General features: G+C 43.7%; 2 protein-coding genes across 6 annotated transcripts in view; one reads left to right on the top strand and one right to left on the bottom strand.

The window, feature by feature from the left end:
• The window catches only part of SNX29 (sorting nexin 29), a 510,437-nt gene that overhangs the window by 18,232 nt on the left and 470,605 nt on the right, over positions 1-21,600 (top strand). For all 5 annotated transcript variants that reach the window (XR_012380443.1, XR_012380444.1, XM_025855499.2 and 2 more), the window contains one exon: positions 1,653-1,705. Coding sequence is in view for 2 of the 5 variants with exons in the window: in XM_025855499.2 (XP_025711284.1) it covers positions 1,653-1,705 (53 nt within the window). In the remaining 3 variants the exon portion in view is untranslated. The remainder of the gene's footprint in view (positions 1-1,652; positions 1,706-21,600) is intronic.
• LOC112811429 (aurora kinase A-like) lies at positions 18,717-20,408 on the bottom strand. Its single transcript, XM_073899489.1, has one exon. It carries the CDS (start codon positions 20,360-20,362, stop codon positions 19,145-19,147), a length of 1,218 nt encoding a protein of 405 aa, XP_073755590.1. The 5' UTR covers positions 20,363-20,408; the 3' UTR covers positions 18,717-19,144.

Below are 21,600 nucleotides of genomic sequence, written 5' to 3'. Positions count from 1 at the left end.
GTAAGTAGCAGAGCTAGGATCCAACGCTGGGAATTCTCGGTAGCTCACATTTCGGAAGGCGTCACTGACAATTCTGTGCATGTGGTCACCATATAGGGAGGTCGATACTTTCATAGAGATGCGTGTCAAGTGTTGAAGTGAACCCAGAGAACTTGGCATCTCCCCAGCCTCTAGGCACCCAGGTGTGGTGTGTGGTGGAAAGGACACAGGCTCAGGTGAAGCTGGGGCCGAATGCCAGCTTCATCTCTTCAAGGCTGTGTGTGCTGGGGTAACTCATCTAGCCTCTCTGGGCATCCCTCTTCTCTGTCATCGGGTCACTGCTCTCCAGAGGGCTGATGAGGGGATTGCATTTGTTAAAGTAGCTAAAGGGCCCAGCAGTAAATACGGAATCCACATTATTTGTTTCTTTGTCCCAGAAGTGGGAAATACAAAAAGAAAATAAAGAGGCAAGTGGGACCACTTTGAATGTAGCTGTTAAACAGAAATAAATTGGAGCCTATGCCCAGAGCTGCTGTTACTATTGTTGTTGTTGTTATGATTTGGGGAGATGGAAGCATTGTACACAGACCTTTTAAAAGTCAATCTTATTGAGGTATAACTGAGGCATGCAATAAAGTACACCGATTTAAAGTGTGCAGTTCCATGAGTTTTGACATACGTATCATTTATTTTTTTAATTTTTATTGTTATGTTAATCACCATACATTACATCATTAGTTTTTGATGTAGTGTTCCATGATTCATTGTTTGTGCATAACACCCAGTGCTCCACGCAGAACGTGCCCTCTTTAATACCCATCACCAGGCTAACCCATCCCCCCACCCCCCTCCCCTCTAGAACCCTCAGTTTGTTTTTCAGAGTCCATCGTCTCTCATGGTTCGTCTCCCCCTCCGACTTACTCCCCTTCATTCTTCCCCTCCTGCTATCTTCTTCTTTTTCTTTTTTCTTAACATATGACATACGTATCATTTAAAAGCATTCATTCTTTGGAGAATAAGTTCTGGAATCTTGCAAGCCTGCTACACACAGAGGAGATTCCACACCTTTAAAAGACAGTAGTGGCTACTGCTGATGGTCATACAGTTTTTGAATTGAATGGTATATAACTAAAAATGTTTAAGATGGTAAATTTCATGTTTTCTATTTTTTACCACAATTAAGAAAGAATGGTTTGCTTTTATATGTACCTGCCCTGGGTGAAATGTCATGCAGCACAACCGGATGACATGGTTGAAGCTTGAAGCATGCTGCCATAATTTTATAGGCAATCATAACAACTCTGGGGCCCTTTCCAAAGGCACCCATCATCACAGATTTGTGTAAGTTTTAATTGTCCCATTGGGAGCTCTGTGTTCAGGCAGCCAGCCTCTGACATACAGAAGAAGCTTCCTAGATAATCCGCACAAGGCTGTGTGCTTTTGTTTTCCTCTTGGTGTTGTTTTCCCACAAGGCTCCCCACTCTGTACAAGTGGCAGATAAGGCCTTCCTGTAAGCGGTGGCTGGAAGGCTGGGGTGTCCACCATCTCACATCTTGGCTTGACACCTAGGGCACCCTGTGTGTCCCAGGATCCTGAAAGCCTGTGTGGGCTGATTGTGATGTCTGAGTGTCCCATCCCGACTGCCGATCTCAGTGACTTCTCTTTCCCTGCAGTGCCAGATCCGCTTTGGAGGGAGAAAGGAAATCGCCTCGGATTCCGACAGCAGGTAAACATGTCGCTTCTAAAACCATTTATTGTCAAGACCAAAAAGGTGGCCAGAGATGACTAGCTTCTGTATTCTGCTGCTGCAGCTGAGGTGTGTGGGGCTTCAGTTTGGGTGATCTGTAGACCACCCATGCTGTGACTACCTGTCTAGAGTATTTGCAGCTTCCTGTGATGCTCCCTCCCTCTAGTAGTCCATTCCGAGGGAATTCCCTGAAATACCTTTCTACTTAAAGTTATTTTCAGGGTAATTGATCATGATGGCAACTCAGAAATCTAAATGCTTAACAGGTGGGAAATAGTTAATAAAGTGCAGTGCATTGGGAGGACGGAATGTTATGTAGCCATTAAAATTGATGTCCATACAACATTTCTTTATTTTTTTATAAATGCATTATTTGTTCTTAGTATTTATTTATTTATTTATTAAAGATTTTATTTATTTGACAGAGAGAGACACAGTGAGAGAGGGAACACAAGCAGGGGGAGTGGGAGAGGGAGAAGCAGCCTTCCCGTGGAGCCGGGAGCCCGATGCGGGGCTCGATCCCAGGACCCTGGGATCATGACCTGAGCCGAAGGCAAACACCCAACGACTGAGCCACCCAGGCGCCCCACAACATTTGTTTTAAGCAGAGAAATGCACGTGTAGTAATTTACAAATTATATATGTAGTTGACATAAAAAGAGTAAGACACAAAATTATATGGATGCAGAGTGACGCTAGCTATGTTAAACCACCACTCTGGTGAAAAACACATCAGAATGTGAACAGAGGTAATCCTGGGGTTGAGAATATTGGGAATCCTTACACTTTCTGATATTTTTCGTATTTTACACTGTGGTCATGTGTTTCTTTTATAATTAAAAAAAAAAATCCTAAAAATTGCTGTTGAACTTCATGACCCAGGAAGGGCTGATGTAATTGCATAAGCTTTTCACATTGACTGGGAGGAGACGGAAATGTTTTGGCAAAGGTAAGAGACACACAGGCCGTTGCTTTGTAAAATCGTTCGGGGCTGATTCATGGTGGCAGGAGGAGCATTCCCACAAAGGAAGGGAAGAGAACTCACGAGCTCAGCATTCATCTCATCCTGGAGACTGGCCGTGGCCGCCACCCTGCCCAGCAGAGCCAGTCCCCATCTGTCCTTTCAGGTCCCTGTCTGTGCTACTTTACCAGCTGCGAGCAAAGCACGAAGTGCTACATTTTAATAGAGCTGCGGGGCCAATTTGAACTGGTACAGATTTAAAACTGTACCCCTCCCTTATTCTCTTTTTTTTTCTCTAGTTTTTCTCCTTAACACTTAGCACCCACCAACAGACTGTACCTTAGGCTTTTTTATTTTGTTGATTTCTGTCTCTGTGTCCTAATGTCAGCTCTATACGGGCAGGATGTTTGCTGTCTTATTCGCTGATGTATCCCCGGCGCCTGGAAGCATGGAGAAGGTGCTCAGGAAAGACTCGCTGTCCGGCTGAGCATGTGCATTGCGTTGTGCCATAGTCAGGTGTTTAAATATCTGTGCCACCACGAGACTCATGAGCCCTGAGAGCAGAGGGGCGACTCCTCTAGTGTTTTGCATGGGCATTTCGTGCCTGTCACACATTTGCTTCTCAGCATATGCTTGTGGCATCAGATCATTAGACTGGTTTATTGCTTCAGTTTTTATGAGGCTCTACTATGGGGCCTGGCCCCGGTCAGCACAGGGGTCCTGATTTGGGGATGCAAGGTCAGCTTACATCAGAATCATCCGGGAGGCTCACTCATCAATAAGGCAACTCTCCATCCCACCGTAGACTGCCTGTGTATATGCACATGAGCGTGTGCATCCATATGGATGTGTATGTGGTATGTGGATTCAGGACTTCTTCCTCACTTCCCCCCCCCATGATTGTCTAGTCTTTTTCCTGAGAGAATCCATCTCTAAATGCCAACATGTTCTTATATAACAGTACTTACAACTAAGATTTTTATTGGGTACAATATTATGTTTTATAGTAGAAGTTAAAAAGTTCATTCCTTCAATGAGAGCTGTAGTTTATGGCTAAAAGTAGTATGCTGCTTTATATTAATAAGAGTGACTGTTTCGGGCTCCTGCCATTCATGATTCATGTTGATGCTTCGTCTTCAGGACAACCCCGGGAGGAGTGATGGTTTTACCCCTTCTTTACAGATAAGAAAACAGACTCAGAGGTAGGATAATGCAGCCTAGGTTAGACATCTGAGAAAGTTAGACTTGCAAGTGGGACCCTAGTTTCTAGGGCTCCAAAGTTTGTTCTTCCCGTGTTATAGCGCATTGAGTGATTTTGTTAGTTTTGAAGGTGGTTAAAAAAAAAAGTTTTTCCCTCACCTTGAGGGCTCCTTCTCAATAACGGTCTTGGTCTTACCTTTGAAATATATTTGCATAAAGGTGATACCACATTCATATAGGAAAGTCCACGTCATTGTCCTTACTCTGTGAGAAAGCTTAAGCTCAGGAGGGAAAGTCTCTGAACATTTTGTTGTGGGGTCTGAAAAGATAGATGAGTCTCCTTTCTCCTCCACCCCTGACAAATGGCCCAGCACCAGAAGTGATGTCAGATGTTTTTTCTTCTCTCCAGCTCCCCTGCTATCACCTGTCCCAGTCACCACATCTCCCACAGGATAGCTGCCATAGACTGACTGCCTGTCTTCCTTCTTGTTCTGCTTCCTCTGCACAGAGACTTCTGCAGAATTCAGATGCCTTCCTGTCCGCACCCCCCACCCCCGCCACCTCCTTGGAGAACCTTCCCCTGGCTTCTTTTTGCTCTGTGGAAAAAGACTCGGATCCCTAACACAGTCTTGCTCTTTGCTCCAGCTACCCCCGCCCCCCAGTCCTGGTCATCTGGATCTTTTTTCCTTGCTCTACACCATGGATCAGGAAATATTTATATTTGTTCTTTTTTTTTTTTTTTAAGATTTTATTTCTTTATTTGACAGAGAGAGACAGCGAGAGAGGGAACACAAGCAGGGGGAGCAGGAGAGGGAGAAGCAGGCTTCGGGCCGAGCAGGGAGCCCGATGCAGGGCTGGATCCCAGGACCCTGGGACCATGACCTGAGGCGAAGGCAGATGCTTAACGACTGAGCCACCCAGGCGCCCCTATATTTGTTCTTGGTCGTGATTGGCACTGAGCTCTAAAACCCCTGGAATTCCCAAAGTGATAAGAGCCATAAAGGTGTCTTCTGTTATGTTAATGCAGTGGCTTTTAGAAAGTCCCAAAGGTTGGGGGCCAGTTGCCAAGAGAACCAACCCTGTGATTAAAGGGGTGGACCTTTCTTTCCCAGCCCCCCACCACTGGGGAGAAGAGAGGGGTTGGAGATGGAGTTCAATTGCCAAAGGCCAATGATTTAATCAATCCTGCTTATGTAATGAAGCCTCCATAAAACCCCGAAAGGATGGGGCTCAGAGAGCTTCCAGGTTGGTGAACATGTGGAGGCACAGGGAGAGGTGTGCCTGGGGAGGGTGTGGAGGCTCCATGTTCTTTTCCCTTACCTGGCCCTACGCATCTCTTCCACCTGGCTGTTCCTGAGTTACATCCTTTTATAATAAACCGGTAATCTAGTAAGTAAAATGCTTCTTTGAGTTCTGTGAGCCACTCTGGCAAATTAACCCACAGAGGAGGACGTGGGAATCTTCGACATACATAGCCAGTCAGTCAGAAGTACAGGTGATAACTTGGGCTTGCGACCAACATCTGAAGTAGGGGGGGATGTGTGCCGTTTTGTAGAACTGAGATCTTCACCTGTGGGATCTAACGCTGTCTCCGGGTGGATGGTGTCAGAATCAGGTGGAGTTGTAGGATACCCAGCTGGTGTCAGAGAACTGCTAGGATGTGTGGGAAAAACCCACATGTCCAAAAAGGTGATCAGCATCACATCTACCTTGCCACTTGGGAGGATTAAGTCAGATACTGTGTGTAGAAGTGCCTTCCAGGTAGGTGTTAATTTCACTCCCCAGGGAATGAAATCTGGGTGGGGGGGACAGTCATCACCTAGCTTTGCCTCCTGCCCATGCTGCCTCCTGATGGAGATAGTAGTCTGCAAACAGAAGGGCAAATGTGAATCAGTGAGCCTTATCGACATTCTCTTTTGCTCTTAGGGGAACAATCGGAGATGGAAGGTTTCTTTCTGTGTAACTCTGGGTATAGTTCTCAGCCCCATTTGGAAGGTGGAGCTCTTTAGGGGTGCCTGGGAGGCTCAGTCGGTTAAGTGGGTGCCTTTGGCTCAAGTCATGATCCCAGGGTCCTGGGATTGAGTCCCACATTGGGGTCCTTGCTCAGTGGGGAGTCTGCTTCTCCCTCTGACCTTCCGCCCTCTTGTGCTCTTTCTCTCTCTCAAATAAATAAATAAAGTCTTTTTAAAAAGTAAATAAATAAAATGGCATTCAAAGATAACACTTGACTTTTTTTTTTAAAGATTTATTTATTTATTTGAGAGAGCGAGAATGAGAGAGAGAGAGTACATGAGACGGGGGAGGGTCAGAGGGAGAAGCAGGCTCCTCGTTGAGCAGGGAGCCTGATGTGGGACTCGATCCTGGGACTCTGGGATCATGACCTGAGCCGAAGGCAGTCGCTTAACCAATGGGAGCCACCCAGGCGCCCAACACTTGGCCTTTTAAGAAAACATCCCTTCTGATTATCCATTATGTCTTAGCAGACACTGGTTCTTAGCTTCCTGCAGAAGAATGATGCAGGAAGAGACACATCTAAAGAGCTCCATTTTCTTTTCTTAAGATTTTATTTATTTATTTGACAGAGAGAGAGAGGGAGAGAGCAAGCACAAGCAGGGGGGAGTGGCCGGCAGAGTTCACAGTAAATTTAAAATTTACTAAGGCAAAGTTCTAGGCATGACTGGGAGTGTTGGCCTGTGGCCACAGCTAGATTCCAGCTGGTTGGATGAACATCAGTGGGAACCTTTGAAAGGATGGTACACAGCTGTTTCTGCCAAGGCTCTTTGGTAACAAGCAACAGAAATCTACTCCAGTTAAGGAAGTTGTGAGCTTATAGAGTTGAGGGCAGGCCAGGTTTGGAAACAGGAAGGAGTCAAGACAAGTCCCGAAGGAAGCCTCCTAAGCTGGAAACAGGGGCCCAGAAATGGTCTTCTAGCAGGAATGGCAGTCTAGTTAAGGTTCTGCTGCTGAAGTGACTCTCATTCTGCTCAAGATTGACATTTCAGGGAGAAAGCACCTGATTGGCCATTCTCAGGTCACATGACCCTCCCCTGGCTGCCAGTACAAGGATTTGGCGGAAGGAGCTTCCTGGGACTCCACTGGCTTGCTCAGTGCAAGATGTCTACCTGGGTTCACATCCCAAAACAGGATCCAGTGAGGAAGAAATAAACCTTCAAATGAAATCTGGGTGCTGTGTTGAAGGTGACTTATGAACACGGGCTGCCTGCAGTGCCCAACAGCTCTCCCCTGTCTCTACTGTACTGTAGTGATGTAGTGTAGTCTTTCTTGTGACAGTAGTCTCTGGTTTAAAAATGTTCATGTCTCAGGACGCCTGGGTGGCTTGGTTGGCTAAGCGTCTGCCTTCAGCTCAGGTCATGGTCCCAGGGTCCTGGGATCGAGTCCTGCATTGGGCTCCCTGCTCTGCCGGGAGCCTGCTTCTCCCTCTGCCTCTGTCTCTCATGAATAAATAAATAAAATCCTAAAAAAAAAAAAAATAAAAAAAAATGTTCATGTCTCCATCATCAGTCTCATTTGATCCTTGCAATGACCCTGAGGTGTAGACAAGCAGGAGGGGGGATGATTTCCCTACTTTTACTAGTGTAGAAACTTGGCAGCTGGTCGTTTATGCAGCTTTAACTTAGTATCTGGTACACATTGGTGCTGGGGGCAAAGACTTTGGTTGGGTGGGTCACGTGGTTTGCAGGTAGTGGAGCAGGACTGGAGACAGACTTTGTATTCCTGCTGTGGTCTTCACTCTGGCACTACACCTCCTCCTGTTTTTCTAACACACAGTTTCCCCAGATGAGAGGTTTGTCTCACTGCAAGTGCGTAACATGATTTCGACTGTTACATGTCATGGCATTAGATTCCTTTCAGTTGCCTAGTGGCTCAGTGTTTCGCCTTTTCTTTTTATGTCTCGATATTGATGGTGAGACTTGGTTTGGTATTAATGTTAGGTTGAATTAAATGAAATTGTTAATATTTGATCCTTTTAACCTACAAAAACAACAGTATCCTCCATTTCAAAGTAGTATGTCTCCAGCAGCCCCCTCCTCCTCTTTAAACAGAGGCTTCAGGCTCATTCTTCCTCTGGCTGAGGGGCAGAGACAATTTAATACTTTAATTGCATTTACATTTACTCTCTAGGGCCCATGATGCTGGCTTCCATTTGCAATAGCAATAGTTTTCCCTTTATTTTATTTTTTATTTTAATTTTTTTAAAGATTTAATTTATTTGAGAGAGAGAGAATGAGAGATAGAGAGCACGAGAGGGTCAGAGGGAGAAGCAGACTCCCTGCTGAGCAGGGAGCCCGATGTGGGACTCGATCCTGGGACTCCAGGATCATGACCTGAGCCAAAGGCAGTCGCTTAACCAACTGAGCCACCCAGGCGCCCAGTTTTCCCTTTAAAACAGGCTTCTTTACATGGAAAATATGAGTCAGACTCAGGACAAGTAAATAACAGTACCTGCCGTCAGATGTAACAGAAGTTGCCCAGCTGTTTGTGAACGACTGAAGTCTGGGCAGGAGCCCTGGCCAGTCTGAAGCTGTGTGTGGCGTTTGGGTCTCCACGATAAACAGTACTTTTGGGCTAACACTAGATGCAAAGCCTGAGGGTGTGGGAGGGAGATTTGTTTGATCTTCCGAGATTACACGGCAAGATGCACCAGTCCTCCTGTTAAGTGTCAAACACCATTTAAATGAAGGGAAATTAGAGGCAGGGCTTGTTTCATCAGCTTCTGGCCTTAGAAACCTCCCCAGGAGGAAGTGGGGGCAGTCACTGGGCCCCGAAATGCGTGCGTTTCTCCTTAACTCTCTCTCTCGGAGTTGTTCCCCTGCTCTGTGTTCCCCTAAGAGCAAAGACCCACTCTTGTGCTTCCTTAAAATTATTGCACGGACTGTCAGTCATGCTGGCTGATGGCGAGGCTGTAACGTATTATTTTGAATAATTTGCCTTCTAGAAATAATGGCCAAAGAACTCAGCAGGCACTGGAGGTTACCTCCAGGGCTAGATACGTTACTGTTCCACAGAAGCATCTTCTTCCCACGTGGAATTACCGAGCACAATCTGGAAGTTTCTCCTTGGAATTGTCAACAGTAGCCCCAGCTGTGGGGCGGCAGAAGGCGCGTGGGATTTGGGGCTCAGAGTTTGAATCTTGGTGTTGCCAGTCCTGAGTCATGTTGGTCTGTGGGCAAGTTTTGACTTTCTCGTGCCCTGATGTCCTCATCTGTAAGTGGGTACATCTGCCATCATATTGACTTGGTAGAGTTGTGAGTGAGTTTATGTGGAGTCTTTGGAACAGGGCCTGGTGGCTAGGAAGTTTCCAGAAATTGTTAGCTGTTGTTATTGTCACTGTAATTTTATGTAAAGTGCCTTGACACTTGGTGAGTGTTCTCTGCACACCCGGTCTCTTTGCATTACGGGGAGGCAGTGAGTCGGCTTTGGGCATTTGTCTCAGAACATTCAGGAATTGTACATTTTTGTGACCCTTTTGGTGACTATGTCAGAAGAAGTCAGGAGCATTTCTCCTCCTTTCAAAGCTTGCCAAGGAAGAGTGATTGGTTTTGGTGGTTTTTCTTTACCTGTGAGGAATTAGAAACATTTCTGAACTTTTCAGGAAGCTACAAAACAAAACCAGCTGCCCTTTGCTGTTCCCTAATGTTATTCTTAGCGTAGTTGAAAATGGTCATATGTATTCCCCTGAACACTTATGAGACCAAATGGCTCTTCCAAGCATTCCTTTTCCTCTTTTATTTATTTTTTAAATTTTTATTGTTATGTTAATCACCATACATGACATCATTAGTTTTTGATGTAGTGTTCCATGATTCATTGTTTGTGCATAACACCCAGTGCTCCACGCAGAATGTGCCCTCTTTAATACCCATCACCAGGCTAACCCATCCCCTACCCTCCTCCCCTCTAGAACCCTCAATTTGTTTTTCAGAGTCCATCGTCTCTCTTGGTTCATCTTCCTTTTCCTCTTTTAAATGTCTCTGGATGTTCATCATCTGATTTTCGTCTTCAGTTTCTCATAGGTTTCTTACCAACCTACTAGTTTGAGGTGTTGACTGGATATTCTAATTCTTCTCATCCTGCAAACGATCTGGGGGTTCATTAATTGGATTATCTGTCCTCCCTATCCTGAGCACTTCATTTCCACCTTGAGGATCTGTGGTAGATAGTTCCACATTGTATATTCTTTTTTTTTTTACTGTATCGATCAAATGAATTGATTTCTTTTTGGAAAAAGATTATTTTTAGGTACTAGGGAGCCCTAGGGCATTTAGCAAATCTGAGCACATTTCCATGTCTGATTTTTAATAAATATTGATATTGTTTATATTGATAGCTATAGAAAATAGTGCTTGGCCCACAGGAAACAATATGTAAGCACCATCATCGCTGTCATCCTCATCACTGTCCTGATGGTGGAAAGAGACCGTGAGCATGAAGTATGAGCCTTGATATCAGATGCCCACCCCAGGGACAAATTACCAATTACCAGCTGTGTAATTTGGGATTTACTTAGCTTCTCTGGGCCACGCTCATATCATTTGGAAAGTCAGATGGTGATCACAGCCCCCACTTCCTTAGATGTAACAATGTCTGCTTGGCACAGCCGGTAGGAACTTACTAAAACTCAATACGTTTTCAAGCACTAATGCTGTAATGTATGGTGATTAACATAACAATAAAAAATTAAAAAAACTCAATACGTTTTCTTTCTAACTAGACATACCAGTGTTTTGGCTAATTTGAAAACTAAAGGCTACACTCATTGTTCATTAATTCCTCCATCCAACAGATATCTATTTCTAGATCACTACGTTGGCATTGGGGATATAAACTGGACGAGTTGGTTGCTGTCCTCAGGGAACTCAAAATTGAGTCCAGGAGATGGGCGGGTAAACTGTGGACAGTCATTGGTGGCCTGTAGTAATAATTACATAGTCCAGACGTGAGAGTTGAGTGTGGGGTCTTTAGTGGTTGAGTGAGTAGGATGGGAATTCAGGCAGCAGGAGTGGGACGGTGTAGGGTGGTGTGAGAATATGGTGGGATGGTCTCGAAAGACAGGAGGTTCCTCTCTTACTGTCATGGGGAAGTATTTGAACTTCATCCACTAAGGTATCCATCCATCCTTCCTTCCTTCCCTCCTTCCCTCCTTCCTTTAAAGAATTTATTTGAGAGAGAGAGAGGGAAGAGTGTGCGAGCATGAGCGGGGGAGGGGCAGAGGGAGAAGCAGACTCCCTGCACCCCATAGGGTATCATTTCTTTTTTAAATTTTTTTATTAACATCTAATGTATTATTTGTTATTTCAGAGGTACAGGTCTGTGATTCATCAGTCTTGTACAATTCACAGCATTCACCATAGCACATACCCTCCCCAATGTCTATCACCCAGCCACCCCATCCCTCCCACCCCCCTCCACTCCAGCAACCCTCAGTTTGTTTCCTGAGATTAAGAGTCTCTTATGGGGCACCTGGGTGGCTCAGTTGTTAAGCGTCTGCCTTTGGCTCAGGTCGTGATCCCAGGGTCCTGGGATCGAGTCCCACATCTGGCTCCCTGCTCAGTGGGAGGCCTGCTTCTCCCTCTCCCACTCCCCCTGCTTGTGTTCCCTCTCTCGCTGTGTCTCTCTCTGTCAAATAAATAAATAAAATCTTAAGAAAAAAAAGTCTCTTGTGGTTTGTCTCCCTCTCTGATTTTGTCTTGTTTCATTTTTCCCTCCCTTCCCCTATGATCCTCTGTCTTGTTTCTCAAATTCCTCATATCAGTGAGATCATATGATAATTGTCTTTCTCTGATTGACTTATTTCGCTTAGCATAATACCTTCTAGTTCCATCCACGTCATTGCAAATGGCAAGATTTCGTGGGTTTTTTTTTGATGGCTGCATGATATTCCATTATATATATATATATATATCTCACGTCTTTTATCCATTCATCTGTTGATAGACATCTAGGCTCTTTCCTTGGTTGGCTATTGTGGACATTGCTGCTATAAACATTGGGGTGCATGTGCCCTTTGGATCACTACATTTGTATCTTTGGGGTAAATATAGGGTATCATTTCTTAAACTATGGCTATTTGCATTCCATTTTCACAGTTTTTGCCATTTCTGTATGCCATCTGAGCCAGATACTGACTTGCAGTGGGATGTGAAGGCCCTGTCTACTCTGGTTTTATCATAAGTGATACCATCAGTGAAATCAAAGACTGATGGCTGATTGTTTTCTTCCTTGATGCATTGAAATGATTAACATAAAAACATTCATCTCTGTTCCTCCTAAATTTGTGTCATGTCCCGTGTGTGCCATGGCAAAGTATAGTATGGGTGGGGGAAAGGCAAAGAAGGACAACGACGTAGTTAGAGTTGCATTTCTGGAAGGAGGTGTGGGGTGGGGTGGGGCTGGGTGGGGTGAGATGGGGCCTGGGGGGCAGTGGGGGCAGGCTCTGTGCACTGGGTGGGAGGACTGAGCGGAGGTGGTTGGGAGGAGAGACAGAAGGTTTGAGAAGCCTTATGACTGAGCCTTGATAAGCCAGAGGGGCTGACGGGACATGGAGGGTGAGGCGTCAGTTCTCTGACTCTCAGGTGTGGCCAGAAATCAGAGCAATTGTGTGTCGTTTTTAATTTTGTTTTGTTTATTTTATTTATTTATTTTTAAAAAAGATTTATTTATTTATTTGAGAGAGTGAGAATGAGAGAGAGAGAGAGCGCACATGAGGGGGGGAGGGTCAGGGGGAAAAGCAGACTCCCCGCTGAGCCGGGAGCCCGATGCGGGACTCGATCCCGGGACTCCAGGATCATGACCTGAGCCGAAGGCAGTCGCCTAACCAACTGAGCCACCCAGGTGCCCCTGTTTTGTTTATTTTAAAGCAAGCTTTGGTGTGGAGTTTTCTTTTCCCCAGGCTATGGGCTCCAACCAAGCTTGGAGAGCCCGTGGGCCACTGGCTTAGTGTCACTTCTGTGTTTCCTCGTTTCCCATTTACTCACCCCTTCTGCATCTAGGGACTTGTGTTTTTTCCATTCTCTTTTTCCCATTTGATGGAACCAGCCCCTTCAGCTGATTCCTTCCCGGCTGCCGGCTTCCGGTCCTGATTCTGAAGCTCCTTGTCTGCCAAGAGAGTCCCAGGCTGTGTTTGCGTCTAGACGAAGAGCTGGAGGTCTGGCTGCCCCAGAGAAGACAGTCACTGTGCTGATATTAGTAACTTTTGCAAATGGTCAGAAATTGTGATTCAACCCATTGAAGAATTGGTTATTTTTTTCATTCTGGCTCCTCTGGTAGAACATTTATTTGATTTCTTTTTACATGCCTGTCTGCCACCCTCAAACCTTCACACTTACAGTATCTTGAAAACTATTGCCTTGTGAGTTTTCACTGCTGCCAGGCTTGAATTCTTTCTGATTCTTTGTCAACCTTTTTTGGAGCCTCTTTTTTCTCTATTTTATCTTTTTCCTCCCTCCCTCTGAGTACCTTGTGTTCATGACCAAAAATTATTTGTTCTGTGGTGTTCTTCATGTTTATATAATTTTTACAAGTAACACACACATGTGTGTACACACACACACACACAGATTTAATTGCCATTGTTTTACAAAAATTGAATGATATATAATGTTCTGTATCTGCGTTTTCTCTCTTGGCACTATCCTGTCAAAACCTTTCCAAGTTAAGGTTCCAATAATTGTTGTAATTATTTTTAATTTTATAAATCTAATAATTATTTTTACGAGGTTGCATTATATCTCATGATGCATATGTGCAAATAGCTGCCTATGAGGTAATAGTGACTTCGTGTCCACCGTTCACTATTGTGGACAATGAAACAACAGACACCCTTGAGCATCTTTACTTAAATACCGAGGATTTTATTTCCTCGGCATAGATTTCTAGGAGTTGGGTTGCTGGGTCAAAGAGAATATGTGTTTTTATTTTATTTAATTAATTGAATTATTTTTTTAAGTAGGCTCCATGTCTCGTGTGGAGCCCAACGCAGGGCTGAACTCACAGTCCTGAGATCAAGACCTGAGCTGAGATCAAGAGATGGACACTTAACTGACTGAGCCACCCAAGCGCCCCTGTATCTGTTTAGTTTTTATATTTTGTCTTAAAAGATTTTATTTATTTGAGAGAGAGACACAGAGAAACAGAGCATGAGCGGAGGGAGAGATGGAGGGAGAGGGAGAGGGAAAGCAGACTCCCCGCTGAGTGCCCAGCTCTATTCGGGGCTTTGTCCCAGGACCCTGAGATCATGACCTGAGCGGAAGTCAGATGCTTAATCGACTGAGCCACCCAGGTGCCCCAATATGTGTTCAATTTTAATAATTACTATGATCAGGTATCTTTCTAAAAATTTCTACTGGTAGTGCATGAGACTACCCTTCTCTTTCCTATTGTTTTGAAGTTTTATAGGTCTGATGGGTGGAAGGGGTGGCTCAGGGCGCCTGTGTGGCTGTCAGTCAAGCATTCGACTCTTGATTTCGGCTCAGGTCGTGATCTCAGAGTTGTGAGATTAAGCCCTGGGTCAGGCTCTGCACTCGGTGCGATATCTGCTTGAGGTTCTGCCTTTCCCTATCCCCCTGCCTCAGCCTCCCCCTGCCCTTGCACACACTCTCTCTCTCAAATAAATACGTAAATCTTAAAAAAAAAGGTGGTGGCTCACAGTCACTTCAATTTGCATTTCCTTGATTGCTAGTGAATTTCAGTATCTTTTTTTTTCCTTAAATATGTTTTGGCTATATGACTACTGTTTTGTGTAAAGCTCCTTCATAGTATACATTTTCTTACTGGATTATTTATCTCCTTGTCAGTTTGTGAGAGCTCTTTATATATTATTATAATTAATTAACTTTTCCTCTGTTTTCTCTTTGCAAATATTTTTTCATATCTGTCCATTATTTTTGTAAGCACAGACAACAGTATCTATTATACTACCACATTTAAAATTTTTTACATGATTAAATGTCTTTTTATGGACCCATATGCCTACCTACCAGTTTCTAGGTTTTCATTGTTTTTTTTTTTTAATATTTTATTTATTCATTTGACAGAGAGCACAAGTAGAGGGGAGTGGCAGAGGGAGAGGGAGAGACAGATTCCTGGCTGAGCAGGGAGCCAGATGTGGGGCCTGATCCCAGGACCGCAGGATCATGACCTGAGCTGAAGGCAGACACTTAACCACCCTGGGTGACTGAACCACCCAGGCGCCCCATAGGTTTTCAGTGTTTTAAAAAGATCTTCCGAATGTTAGATTGTGCATGCAGTGTTTTTAAAATTTTTTTGTAATATTTTTATTTTTATAGTTAAGCCTTTAATCCACCTAGAATTTATTTTTGTATGGCCTATGGGATAAAACTAAAGCCAATTTTAGTTTCTTCTAGATGGTTGCCATCTTTCTCACAGATCTTTTTGGTCCTTTATCTCTGGGCCGCAGTTTACTTTAATTCCATTTACTTCGCACAGAGAGAGCATGCTCTGGGCCACGGCACGTGGCACTAATTGAGAGCACCAGGCTGGCTTGATTCTCAGGTCCTGGGACCCCTGGCACAGCCATGGGTGGGGGGAGGGCCCTTGCATACTGGTGCTGTCACACTGGGATGTGGGGCCTCAGCCCTCACGATCCTTGCTCTAGATGAATTTGCATGAATTTTCAGGGATGCTTAAGTCTACTCAAATGATGTAGAAAGTGCAAATGATTTAGAGAACATAATCATTGGAACCCACTCCTCTTTCTCCTACTCCCTCACAAATGGGAACTATACCATTTATACTCTATAACTTGCCTTTTTTAAAAATATATATAGAGAGAGCATGTGAGTTGGGGGAGGGTGTGGGGAAGGGCCGAAGGAAAGGGAGAGAGAGAGAATCTTAAGCAGGTTCTATGCCCAGCACAGAGCCTGACATAGGGCTTCATCTCACTGCCCTGAGATCATGACCTGAGCCAAAATCAGGAGTTGGACGATTAACTGACTGAGCCACCTAGGCTCCCCATTGTTTTTGTTTTTAAACTTAACCGTGTATGATGGAGATTGTTCCAGGTCAGTAGGTAACATAATGGTGCAGCTTACTATCAATGGCATCTTCATGACCAATGCCAATTTTAATTATATAATTTCATCAATTATGAGGCACAGCTGGATTTCAAAGATGTATGTGTGTTGGGGGAAAGGTGGGTGCTTCTTAGGGTTGATTTCATACGGCATCTCATCTTTTTAAATTTCTGTGTAATATTTTGTAGTGTGGAGGTACTATAACTTATTTACTATTTTCCTGTTAATGGATATTCTGGTTGTTTCCAGTTCTGTTTTTGCTTTTGCTATTGTAAACAATGCTGCAATAAAAGCATTTACACACACACACACACACACACACACATATCTTTGCCTACTAGTGTTTTTATATTTGTTTATTTAAACTTTTAATTTTGAGATAATTGTAGATTCATATACATTTGTAAGAAATAATATAGAAAAATCCAGTTTCCCTTTTTTTAAAAGATTTCATTTATTTATTTAAGAGAGAGAGAGACCACAAGCAGGCAGAGCGGCAGGCAGAGGCAGAGGGAGAAGCAGGCTTCCCACTGAGGAGGGAACCCAATGCTGGGCTCAATCCCAGGATCCTGGGATCATGACCTGAGCCGAAGGCAGACGCTCAACCGACTGAGCCACCTAGGCGTCCCCGGTTTCCCTTTTCCCCAGTTTCCCTTAGTAATAACACCTTGTAAAACTCTAGTTTTGCTTATACTTATTTGTGTGTGTGTGCACTTGTGTGCACATGTGCGTGTGTAGTTCTGTGCAGGATGATCGCTGCATAGGGACACCTGCCCATCACCACAGTCGGATAATGGAATAGTTTCATTGTTACAGGATCCCTCCCGCTGACCTTTTATTACCACACCCACCTTCCTCCTGTTCCCTCCCTCTCCATCCCTAACTCCTGGCAATCACCAATCTGTCCTCCAGTTCTATAATTTTGTCACTTGGAGACATCATAATTGTGGAATCATACAGTGTGTAACCTCTTGGGATTGGGTTTTTTTCGCACTCAGTGTGATTCCCATGAGATCTACCCATGTTGTTGTACGTAACAATGAAACTATTCCATTATCCGACTGTGGTGATGGGCAGGTGTCCCTATGACGTACGTATTCCCATGAGATCTACCCATGTTGTTGTACGTATCAGCAGTGTGTGTGCCTTTTGTTGTGAGTAGTATTCCGTGGTATCGAGGGACCAAACTCTGTTTCTTCATTAACTCGTTGAGGGACATCTGGGTTGTTTCAGTTTTTGGCTACTGCAAATAATGCTGCTGTAAACATTCATGTACAGGTGTTTTTATGGGAATATAATGTTTTCATTTTTCTGAGGTAGTCACCCAGAGTGTAGTTGTTGGGTGGATGATATTTGCATATTTAGTTTTATAAGAAACTGCCAAAGTGTTTCCCAGACTAGCTGTGTCATTTACATTCCTACCAACAACATGCAAGTGATCCAGTTCCTCTGCATTCTTGCCAGCATTTGGTATTGTCATGATTTCCTATTTTAACCATTCTTATAGGTGTGCAGTCGTATCTTATGGTGGTTTTAATTTGCATTTCCCTAATGACATTGAACATATTTTCTCATGCTTGTATGCATGTGTCCCCTTTGGTGAAATGTCTGTTTATGCTTTTTGCTCATTTTTTAAATTAGTAATGCTTTTATTTTTATAGGATACGTTGCTAGAAGTAGGATTTCTGAGTCAAAGTATCTGAGCATTTAAAAAAATTGTACTGTCTAGGGTGCCTGGGTGGCTTGCTCGGTTATGATCCTTAAGCTCTGGTCATGATCTCAGGGTGCTGGGATCGAGTCCTGTGTTGGGCCCCTGCTCAGCAGGGAGTCTGCTTCTCCCTCTGCTCCTCCCCCATCTCGTGTGTGCTCTCTCTGTCTCGCAAAAATAAATAATAAAATTCTTTAAAAAAATTGTACTGTCTGATCTCTTTGCAGAAAGATGCAGCAATTCACATTTATATTCCCAACAGTGCTCATTTACATATACTTGTGCTTGGTCTGTGATTGGTTTTAAAGTTGAATAGTCCTGAATTGGTATCTTAATACTGTGACACTTTCCTGGCCACTGGTGAGACTGAGTATCTTTTCATCTGTTTATTGGCCAATATTTCCTCCTTTCATGGTTTGTTGACTTGTTGAAAAGTTTATTATTTGAGTTGCTTGTCTTTCACTTATCCGTTTGTAGAAGCATTCCATGTATTATGGCTTTTAATCCTTTTTCAGTTATTATGTGCTATAAGTATTTTCTCCAGTATATCATTATTGTTTTACCATGTTTATGGTATCTTTTGCCATATAGAAATTTAAGAATCTTATGCAGTTAATTATATGAACTTTTTTTTTTTTAAGTAGGCTCCGTGCCCAGTGTGGAGTCCAGCATGGGGTTTGAACCCATTACCCTGAGATCAAGACCTGAGCTGAGACCAAGAGTCAGGCGCTTAACTGACTGAGCCACCCTGGTGCCTCGAATGAACCTTTAAAATTTTGGTTTTAGAGTATCCTGTCTTGAGGTTCTTCTGTATTTTTGTTTATTATTTTTACAGTTTTATTTTTTCCCCACTTATATTTTTCTTTATCTTGATCCATCTGGAGTTTTGTTCTATCTGGAGTTTGAAACACAAGTTTATTCTTTTCTTTTAGCCCTGTAGCCAGACACTTGTGTTATTGCCCCTGCTAAAACAGCCCGTTCTTGCCCAACTGAATTGAAGTGCTATTATTATTATTACTATATTTAATGTTTCCATATTTATTTGGATTTTTTTTTTTTTTTGTCTATACAAAACTCTTTATTTTAACATTTAAAAGAAAGAATCACATGTTCGTCCTGACAGCTTTCCCAGGCTTGGCCACCCAATAAGTTACACACACACGAAGGTACTTGGAAGGTTATTGCACGCCTCTGTCACTGATGAGTCACAGTGATGTGGCCACTCTCCCCGCAGTCAGACCCCGAGCCTGTCCTCCCTCCACCAGGAGGCCTCACTCGTACCAGGCTGTGGGGAGGCTCCAGGTGGACCTCGGCTCTGGATCGTGAAGCTAGCGACATAGCCACACTTCTTGTGGCTACCTTCACTCCAGAGCACAGTGTTCACTGAAGGGGACTCTTGGGTGGGGAGGCTGAGGCAGCGCCCTCGGGCACGGGCAGGCCTGTTCCTGACACCATACAGCAGCCCTGCCTCTCAGATTCCTCCCCCTGCACCATTCTTAAGAGTGTTTGCTAGTTGATTCTTTGCTTTTTTGGCTACTTGATGGTTTTGATGAATTTGCTGTGATCCAGGGGTGCTCAAGTACTTCTTTGAGAGTTGGCCTTTGGCTGGGATTATGTTTCAACAGTCTTGAAATGAGGTCCCTGGCTCCCTCTGGCACGAAGTCAGGGAATGTGAACTCAACCCGCGATATTCTTTTGTAGGTCTCTTGGTATGTGCTTGCCTCAAAAGGAGGCTTTCCAACTAGAAATTCATAGCAAAGAACCCCAAGGCTCCAGAGATCCACCTTCTCATCATGCATTCGGCCTTCAATCATCTCTGGGGGCAAGTAATCCAGGGTGCCACAGAGGGTGGTTCTCCTGGAGGATGGAGCATGTACTGACCACCCAAAATCTGCAATCTTAAGCTCTCCAGCCGATCCAAGGAGTAGGTTCTCTGGCTTAATGTCTCTATGAATGACTCTCTTTGAGTGACAGTAGGACAGGGCATCTGCCAACTCTGTGATATAAGTAGCAGTTCTCTGCTCATCAAACTTTGACGGTTTCTGAAGTTCTCTGTAGACAGCTCCGAGAGGTGCATACTCTAGAATTAGGTAAACTCTGGTGGCATCATGGAAATAACCATACAGTCTGAGAATATTTGGATGCCTAAGGTGGGACTGTATTTCTACTTCTCTTCTCAGCTGATGCTCAACTCCTGCTTTCTCCAGTTGAGCTTTAAATAATACTTTAAGAGCCAGGATAAACTTGCTTTGCTTTTCTCTTGCCAAGTAAACATTACCAAACTTTCCTTTACCCAGTGGACGACCAATTTCAAAATCTTCCAAAGCCCATTGCCTTTTTTTTGATTCTTCATTTTTCTGTTTTGTTGCCAGTTCCTTTTCAGAATTATTTCCAGGGGCTGATGATGACGGCTGCTTATTCTTTTGGGTATTATTCAGTGGCTTGGAGACAGGACGGGGAACACTGGTTGCCTGCAATTGCTTCTGCTTCAGATTCTGAACTGGTTTATGGCTGGAGATGAGCTTTTGTGCTTGTGGAGGAATTCGCTGGGAGGAATTTGAAGGACACAAGACCCGCTGGGCCTGGCCACTATTCGTAGATAACGGATTCTGAGAAGGAATTTGCTGAGTCACCGGAACACGTTTTGGGCCATCACCGAGTGCAATTGTAGTCTTAAGAGGCCCTGCAATGCAGTTTTCTTTAGATCGGTCCATGATGCCCGTCAACTCCCGCCTCTGACCCAAAGCGGCCAGTCCTCCCGAGAGCTCTTTTATTTGGATTTTTTATGAGGGGTTTCCCCATACTCCATCAATACGTTTATTCCTGCACCCAAAACCACACTGTGCCAAGTCCTTCCTTGGACTTATTAGTATAATCCTTGGGATTATTATTGGAATTGTATTCAATTTATACATTAATTTATGTATATTAATTTATACATTAATGACATTTTTATTTTAGTAAATCTTATTCAGGAAAATGGTATTTCTATTTATTTTGACTTTTATACCTTTTAAGAAAATATTATGCTTTTCTTCATAGGACTTTTATCTTTCTTGTTTAAAAGTAGGATTTTTTAAAAAATATTTTATTTATTTATTCATGAGAGACAGAGGGAGAGAGGGGGGGGGGAGAGAGAGAGAGAAGCAGAGGGAGAAGCAGGCTCCCGAGGAGCAGGGAGCCCGATGTGGGACTCGATCCCAGGACCCTGGGATCATGACCTGAGCCGAAGGCAGACGCTTAACCATCTGAGCCACCCAGGCGCCCTAAAAGTAGGATTTATTTTACTTTTGTTACTATTGTAAATGGAATTCCCTTGCCCCGTTTTGTTTACTTAAAAAAATAAAATTTTAATGTTATAGTTTCATTTATTGCAATATTTTTTATTTGTGGGTTGGAAACACTTTTATATCTTTGTATATCTGCTTTTTTTTGGCTTAACATTAAAATCTAAGCTTTTTATTTATTTTTAAAAATTTATTTTTTAATAAATTTTTTAAAATTTATTTTAAAAATGCTATTTCAAGTTTTCTATAAGCATTTAAAATAGTTGTACGCTTTTTCCTCACCATAACTTACATTTTTAATTTATTTAAAAAATTAAAAAAATATTTTATTTATTTATTTGTCAGAGAGAGAGAGAGCATAAGCAGGGGGAGTGGGAGAGGGAGAAAGAGGCTTCCAGCTGAGCAGGGAGCCTGATGCGGGGCTCGATCCCAGGACTCCAGGATCATGGCCTGAGCTGAAGGCAGACGCTTAACCAACTGAGCCACCCAGGTGTCCCTCAGCATAACTTTTATTTATTTATTTTTAAAGATTTTATTTATTTATTTGACAGAGAGAGGCACAGCAAGAGAGGGAACACAAGCAGGGGGAGCAGGAGAGGGAGAAGCAGGCTTCCAGCAGAGCAGGGAGCTTGATGTGGGGCTCGATCCCAGGACCCTGGGACCAT

This window comes from Callorhinus ursinus, unplaced genomic scaffold, assembly GCF_003265705.2.
Source record: "Callorhinus ursinus isolate GAN/ISIS: 27379988/994484 unplaced genomic scaffold, GSC_fseal_2.0 scaffold13, whole genome shotgun sequence".
Classification (NCBI taxonomy): Eukaryota; Metazoa; Chordata; class Mammalia; order Carnivora; family Otariidae; genus Callorhinus; species Callorhinus ursinus.
This window is presented reverse-complemented; position numbering and strand designations above follow the sequence as displayed.

Excerpts from the sequence above, each read along its gene's own strand:
- LOC112811429 (XM_073899489.1), bottom strand. The coding sequence starts at position 20,362 with ATGGACCGATCTAAAGAAAACTGCATTGCAGGGCCTCTTAAGACTACA.